The following is an 8,175-nucleotide window of genomic DNA, read 5'->3' as shown; positions in this document are numbered from 1 at the left end:
TAAAAAAATTCCACCTACCTAAAACTGTGCTCTCCAATTCAAGACTGTCAAATGCTGAAATCACCTTTATGCATTTATATATATTTATATATATATGTACATACATACACTATGATAAAAGTGCAGCACAAAAATAAATCATGTCATCACTCATCCAGTTGTTTTCGATATAAGTGTTTTTTTTTTTTTTTTTAAGTAATCAAGCATGACTATATTATCAGTAATAGAAACTCAGCATTGAAACAAAAACAAAAAACAAACAGTTAATATGGGTGTATTTTACTGTAAAATTGTAGAAATGATTACAAAAAAAAAAAAAAAAAAAAAAAAAAAAAAAAAAAAAAAAAAAACTAAGCTGACAAATACCAAAATTTTTGTTTAATAAAAAAACAAAACTGATTTCAAGAGATGAGCAGAAGTCTAAAGGAAGACAAGACTAAATGAGAATCAACTTACACTTCACTAAAACGTGACTGCTTTATTGGCATTAAACTCAATTAACTAAAAACCTGTAGGAAAATCCCAAAACAAGTGTCCAGTGCCTCTCGTCTCTGTCATGTGCTTAAAATTGTGTGGAGTGGAGTTAGAATTAAACCTAAAACTAAGATTTTATTTTGTTGCTGTTCCAAAAGTCTAAATTTTTGTAGTTTATTAAAGCTCCAGTTACACTTCACACTGTGGTAAAAGTTTCTAATGAATGAACCACTAGAAATGGTCCAAAATGGCTTTGGAAACAAAAATCTGGTTCCATTGACTTCAATTACAAGTTTTTCATTCGTAAGCATTTTGGAGATTTGTGGTGACTATGACAAGTGGGGAGAAAAAACAAAATATTAATATGACCGCTGCAGTACCTGCCCAGGGCTGGTGTTTAACAGATGTTTGCTGCTTCGCATATATTTATGGATGTATGTATATGTATCCGTGTGTGTGTGTGTGTGTGTGTTTATTCTACCAAAGCTGAGATGGACTGGAGGAAGAGCCAGTTTCCCAGGACTAATTCTCCCTGTTTTACGTTCATGTTTCTTCCAGCTTCTACTAAATAAAAATATGAAAGATGTCCCCAGTATAATTTCTTTTAACGCTACACTTCCCTTCCCAAGTAAAAATGTGCCATAGTCTTTTTTTTTTTTTACAAAATTAAAACAAATTTTAAACGTAAATTAAAAAAAAAAAAAAAAATAATAAAAAAAAAGATAAAGGAAGGGGGAAACAGACAGTTGGACAGACAGATAGAGATGGATTGTGGGTGCTCTGACCCTCCTCAGGCCTCCACCTTGTCCTTTTTCTTATTCTTCTTGAGGAACGATGGCGTGCGGAACTTTTTCTTCTTCTTGCTGGGGGACTTGGAGGGTGAGCTCTCTGGGGACAGGGATTCCTCGATCTTCTCTCCAGGTTGCACTGTGATCTCCACGCTCTCAACGCTGGTGGTCAGCTCACTCATACGCTTGCTTAGCTCTTCCTCCTCACCATGGTTATCTTTCCCATTCAGCAGCACATTCTTGTGGTTTTCTGGACGGGGTGAGACAATGATTAACCAACAAACTAATACAGTTTGTACAGCCTGGACAAATAACAGTTAAGTCATTAAGCACTACCACCCACCCACATCAACATGCCATTTCAATGCATGTACAAGATCACTAAGGTTTTTTTCTGGGTCTTGGTCAAGTGTAAGCTGTCTGGGTGACAACAATGGCTCAGATCAGTTTGAATATTGTAATTGTACAAGGAGCATTTTACCAACCAATGCAAATCTTAGCATACTCTTATCCCACAGTCATGGAGTAGAAATATATCCCCAAGAACAGAACAAATGTATGCATATGCTAGTGCTTTTTCCTTGATGGAACTCATAACTCGTTAACGCTATTAATGTGTTACACATGCAAATAATGCTTTAAAACCTATTTGAACATTTTTCCTTTGCTTCTGGTGTCTTGTTTATTCAGAGACTATTGTCTTGACCAAAAGAAATCCATAGGAGAGCCAGTTTGGAGTTTGATGTTATGGAGCATCAGCTTCCTGTTGAGTCTACAACAGCAGACCTATTTTGTTACTAGATGTATAGATGTTGGAGGACTTTCCACACTTCTCCTTTACTTCCTAAATTTAGGGATTATTTTATTGAAAAAAAATATAAATGTGCTTTTAATAATCAGAGAAGTGCAACAAAATTATACCTCTGCACTGAACTCATAAGTGGCAGTGAACTTAAAACACACAGTTGCCCAAGAGGCAACACACGGAAATGGGAAGCAGTTGGGAGTTAGATGCCTAGCTCTCCAAGACACCTCAGCAATAAATGTTAAGGGAGGAGACAGAGCTGGTCCTTTACTCCCCACCATCTCTGTTTTACTTGGCATGTAATGTGATCATACAGGCAAGTCTGAATCTTATGGCACCCAACATGTTTGTTTTATATTTGGACATTCTGGCCTCCTGAAACACTGCAAACGAATTTAATGGAATTATTTAAACTAATTATTATTATTTTTAATTTTTTTTGAGGTCATGAAATCATCATTGAAGCGTTCTCAACTTCTCCAAAAGTTACATAAGCCTCTTTCACACAGGTAAAGCAACCTAGAAATTTTCTGGACTTTACCTGGAGGAGCTGTATGTGAACGCTAATGTCTGACAATTTGTACCAGACATTACCCGGGCTTTATTCCAGTAACAGCCTAGAACAACGTAATGTCAGAATGAGTGTATGTGTAAATAGAGTGAATAATATTTCATAGAATCATACTGTCTCTCATGCACATGTTGCAGAGGCACTGTCCATGCCTAAAGCATCAAGGATATTTCCAGTTGTGAGAACGCATCTGACACAAAGTGCCCTGCTGTGCACTACATGTGTGAAAAAACAGCTCAGGAAAAAGTAATGACCTAATTTGCTGGACTTTTTCCAGAGTTCAAATCTAAAAATGTCCATAGTCCAGTTGTGCAGTGCTGAGTCTGTAGTAGAAATGACAGAGGCTCTATTGTCCTTATTACAGCACAGTGACCATAATTTGGAGGCATTTTAAGGTAAAAATAGTGTCCCTTTAATTCAGATAAATTTATTAAGTTGCTTTTTTTAAGGCACTGCCTTAAAAACACAGTAGTTCAGCAGACAGATGTTTTGAGCAGTGAGAAAGTGCTCTACCTTCTTTAGCAGGTGTGTTTTGTGGTGACTGAGTTAGAGACACAGACTGGGAGAGTGTGGAAGCATCATCGGATGTGAGCTGATCCTGCTCTTCCTCTGCTGCAGAGTCAGTGTAGGGGAGGAGTGCATTAGTGAACACAAAGACAAACAAATACAGAGGTTTACAAACAGAGTGGGAAGCATGTTAGAGGAAGCATGCAAAGTGTCAGCAGTTGTGGGTTTCTAGCAAATTTTCTGCAAGTTTCAGTGGTAAATCTAATTTACACAATTGTCCCAAACATAGTTGATCAACCAAGATATGTTTGGTGTCTGATGTTTGCTTTTTTAGATTTAAGCTTTTTGAAATACTATACTACTGTAGTTAAAAAGGGAAGATAACTCAGAGGTGCAGCACTTACGGAATTGTTAAGTTACCTCTAATAAGCTGGTTTATATGGTACGTTTAGCAAATTGTGGACACAAGGCTGTGAAATAAGATTTGTTGCATGAGAAAATTGCCAAAATGAAACTAAAAGACACAAAGGTTCAGTGTGTAAGATTAAGTGGCATCAAATAGTGAGGCTGCAGGTTGCAACCAAATGAAAACCCCTCACTCCCCCACCCCTTTCCAAGGATATCAGACCCTACAGTGGTGGTCAAATGCAAAGCTACTTCCAGAATGACATCATCTATTACTGCATTGAGTAGCCATATTAAGCCATCTCATGAGATTATTTTTGATCTATATTAAAATATGTATTTATTTATTTATTGTAGTTACTAAAAAAATAGGTAAATGGCTTCCATGTAAGATATGCATTATTAGTGTTACTTGTTTTCACTGAGGTAGAACAGGGGCAACATTAGAGAAGTAAAGGTGAAAACTTTTATTTTATGTTTTGTCTGATTGAGTGAGCAGGATATTTCCAGGAAGATACTTTTTCCCCTGCCTCAAGTGCAGATTTTCTTTCAATTGTGAATTTATCTCATAAATAAATAAAACACCTAGAAAATATGCACTGCTCCTCTAACTCTGCTCTCTCGAAATCTGTTTAAAATGAGAAACCTAAGCATAGCCTGAATCATGAGCAGTGTACATTTAAACCCATTACTCATTCTAAGCTAAACAGCAATTGCTTGTTACAGATGATTGTGTCCACTATAGCTGCATCTCATTTCAGGGGTTGCACCCTTCGAAGGACGTATCTGTAAACTTGTGTCACCGAGGCGCGACTAGGCAGTCCCATTCTGGAGGGTCATTCATATGCGGCCGATAAATGCGCCCTCCTTTGCCCGAGAAACAAAGGATGCAACAGGACTATCCCTCACCAACCAAGATTCAGAATATTGCAACATCAGCAGAGGAGCGAAGGAGGTTGTAAACGTAGTGCTACTGTACTCAACTATCAAAAGTTAAGACTGAAAATATACTCAAAGTTTTCCTTTGTTTAAGGAGCAATGAGCAGTTTATTAAACTGTAAGGGAATGTAGTGTTTTTCTTTGACTGAGCGCCTTTGTCTCTTGTTTATCTCCCACGGTTTTAAATGACAATGGTCTGAGGTAAATACAAAGTGACTGAAGCAGAACACATTATCGACTATTTCTGTAAAATATTATTTATAGGGAAGTGCTATTGAGATCTGTTCACTTCATATTAGCTGTTACTAATACAGCCTTTCCATTTTCCACAATCACTGAATTAAATGATTACTGTTTATTTTAAAGTTTACTGTTATGCATACTGTGTATTAATAGCCATAATCCTAGCACTCTGGAGAGAAGAGAAAGATGAGGAGCATCCGCCTTTAAGGAGCCTGTCCCATTTCGGTTTAGCCTTCAAAAGGACAGACCTCCATAAACCACGTCCTTCAAAGGATGCAGCCCCTGAATTGAGACACAGCTTATATTTCATTTCAGCTACTAGATCCTCCTAAATCTTACATGATGCACCCTTTATTATTATGAGTTTAACATTCATATTAACTGTTGGTTATTTCAGTGTCATTCACTGTGAGAATTTATATTCCGGATGCAATTTACAAGTCATGCTACACACAGAAATACAGACAGATATTAGAGGAAAAATGCACTACAATCTGCAAATGTTTTTGGACAGCTCCAACTTTACTTATGAAATTACGTGAAGTAATTGGTAAATCTCTATCTTTGCTGCAGCAATGATTTCTGCCCTCCTGGGAAGGCTTTGACAAGATGTTGGAACATTGCTGAGAGTATGCTGAGAGTAAACATAAGTGAAGTTAGCTGTGTAGTTCCAGCACTTCAACTCAATTTGAAAGTTAATGGATGAAGTTTCATTACACCAGAGAAATTGTTTGCTTGCTCCACAGTCCAATACTTTATACTGAGCTGGCCCAATGTATGCACAGCAGCTCTAGAGCTCATTCTATTTTACAATGATTTTATATGAGTGATAAAAACTTGTGCGTGCTGTCAGCAATTTCCAAAAAAAAAAAAAAAAACACAAAGTAGCAGAAACTGCTCATAAGGAGCATCTATACACATTTGGACATATAGTGTAGATTAATCAGGCACTTTACTTTTTTGTAATAAAACTGTTCACATACATAACACCCCTAAGGACACATTAGCGAGTATAGCTGGACTAGGCTGGTGACCTCTTTATCAACTGAAGGCTGTTTAAGTCATGAGCTGTAATTAGCACTGATTGCAGGGAGGAGTCACATGCGAGAGTTCATTTAGAAATCCTGAAACAGCTCTGCTTCATTCAGAATGAGGAAAGGGAAAGGTGTGAGTGTTGGTGTTGCATGTAAAAAGCTAGTCTGTGCGAGGTGGAGTAGCTGTGAGTATGTCATGTCACATCGAAATGTGACATAATACTGCTCACACTTCCTTTACTAAACGATTCAGTCCATCAGGAAAACTCTAGTAATTAAAAGGTACTAGAGGAGGTATTAAGGAGGTATTAAATATTTGTTACCATGTGCCTATTCTCTATCAGCTACACTGGCATTCTGTTTAAACTCCTCTTCCTCACATAGAAATCACTGCATGGTGTGGCACCACCTTAATTAGCTGAACCCTTACTGCCCTTCCCATATACTTAGGTCCTCTGATGCTGGGCTTCTTTACATCCCCAAATTTAGACTGGTTTCTGCAGGGGGCTGATCTTTCAGTGTCACAGGCCTAAAACTATGGAACACACTACATCAATTTCTTTGCCTTTGTTCTTCTGAACACCCCCCCCCCTCCCTTATATCGATGTGTGCCATTTCTATATTGTTGTAAAGAGAGCTTAAGTGTGAGAAACAATGGCTTCATGTGGTGTAAATATTATATTATATTTATATTTATATATAAGATAAGAGAGAGAACCCAATTGCACTCTATTGGACTCCTAGTTATAAATAAGTTTGTTATAACCTGTAATTAAACCAGGTTGGTTGTCATTTGGAGGACTGAACAGTAGTTCTATTATTTTTCATAAGATTTACAATTACTTTCAAAATACAATATAGCAAAATTGGAAATGTTTTCTATACATTTCTATATACACAATAGGGTTAAATTGTTCACATTTGAAATCTGTCCAAAATCTGTCAAATTTTTTATTTTTTTTTTTTTTACCATCAAGGTGGTGGCGCCCTTCTTGTTTTTTGTAGTCCTCGCTCTCCTTCTCTGCCAGTTCAGTGAAGGGGTTGGGTGGCAGAGGCTCGGTCTGATCTTCATCCCCACCTGTGTACGGCTGTGACAGAGAATGAATGAGGTGTTTTAGGGAGAGTGGGGGGACTTGAAGTAGTACCGGAATTACATTGCTTTGTGTCACATCTGTTTAGATACAGGTAAAGGCAAATACACAAAACCACACACAAATGAAACCAACAGATCAGTCCATCATGCAGGTTGTGTCAAAAAACACAATGTGGGCATCACTCACAACAGGGGAAAAAAAAAAAAAAAAGTGAACAAACTATAAATGCCGAAGTGTAGCAACTAGATTCACAAATATCTTTATACCGTGCATATGTCGAACATAAAAAGAAATCGCTGAAACCCATGTTTAATATTATATTTTAATATATTTTAGTGTCTTATATTGAAGTCCTATATTACACAAATACCTATAATATTACTGATTAAAAATAATAATAACAATAATTTCAGTCAATCCTATATGGTGAATTTTACCACAGTTAGGTTTTGACCCTGCAACGTTATTGGCTGAGAGAGGTTCTATGAGTCTATTATTGCAAGATAATGGCACTCAGCCTGAAGCACTTTAAGTATTACTTGGCCACTTATAACCTAGCAATGATGCCAGCACTTTCAATTGAGTGATAAGTCTGAACGTGGAACTGACTTGGTTTCCGATCACAACTCAATTTTAAATGGTTTGATGCATTTCCACCAACATAAATAGGTCCCAGAACCACATATGTTTGTTCCAAGCTGGGACCAAAAACAGTAAGCACTTCAGCAATATCACAGAACATCCGCCTGTGTGGCAAGCTAAAAAGGCTCCAGGAAGATCAGAGATTAAAGAGTTATGATGTAGCGGATGTTATCCATTTTCTGATTTGAAAGCAAAAGAAAAATCACAGGGACTGTAGTCAGTGCAAGGCAAGGCACTTATTTTTTTAAATATTTAAACCCCTGTTGATCACAATCAGCAAGACGGCTCTGGAGCCACACTCAAATATTGACTTTGAAATTTAACGCTGCATCATTTATACATGCATCATATAATCACTATAATCTGAACCCAACCATGACCATTATAGTTCTGATGCTCTTCTGGTTAAAATAGACAGCAGTGACACCACCCTGGTTACAGTCAAAACAGTTGCAATAGCTGGGCAGTTCACTGGAGAATAGGGTTGCAAAATTTACCACGGGAATTAACGGGTAATTATAGGGAATAAAACAGGAACATATAGCTCAAGGTGAGAAAAATACATATAGTGGGTAAAAAATATACTGAAGCATAATCTTGGCTAAAATAATTAGATATGATACCAAAACTGCTCCTCAATTCCAGGCACATTACACACCAAAGGGCTATTGAG

General features: G+C 37.2%; 1 protein-coding gene across 5 annotated transcripts in view; it reads right to left on the bottom strand.

The window, feature by feature from the left end:
- Positions 1 to 361: 361 nt before the first annotated feature.
- LOC136676912 (gamma-adducin-like) overlaps positions 362 to 8,175 on the bottom strand; it is a 42,366-nt gene continuing 34,552 nt past the window's right edge. For 3 of the 5 annotated variants that reach the window (XM_066654199.1, XM_066654202.1, XM_066654200.1), the window contains 3 exons: positions 6,737 to 6,854; positions 3,152 to 3,250; positions 362 to 1,512 (listed from right to left, as the gene is read on the bottom strand). In XM_066654199.1, coding sequence (XP_066510296.1) covers positions 1,265 to 1,512; positions 3,152 to 3,250; positions 6,737 to 6,854 — 465 coding nt within the window. In that variant the 3' untranslated portion in view covers positions 362 to 1,264. The remainder of the gene's footprint in view (positions 1,513 to 3,151; positions 3,251 to 6,736; positions 6,855 to 8,175) is intronic. The other 2 variants (XM_066654203.1, XM_066654204.1) reach the window with 1 other exon arrangement.

This window comes from Hoplias malabaricus, chromosome X2 (assembly GCF_029633855.1).
Source record: "Hoplias malabaricus isolate fHopMal1 chromosome X2, fHopMal1.hap1, whole genome shotgun sequence".
NCBI lineage: Eukaryota > Metazoa > Chordata > Actinopteri > Characiformes > Erythrinidae > Hoplias > Hoplias malabaricus.
The sequence above is the reverse complement of the archived record's forward strand: the minus strand, read 5'-3'. Positions and strand labels throughout refer to the sequence as shown.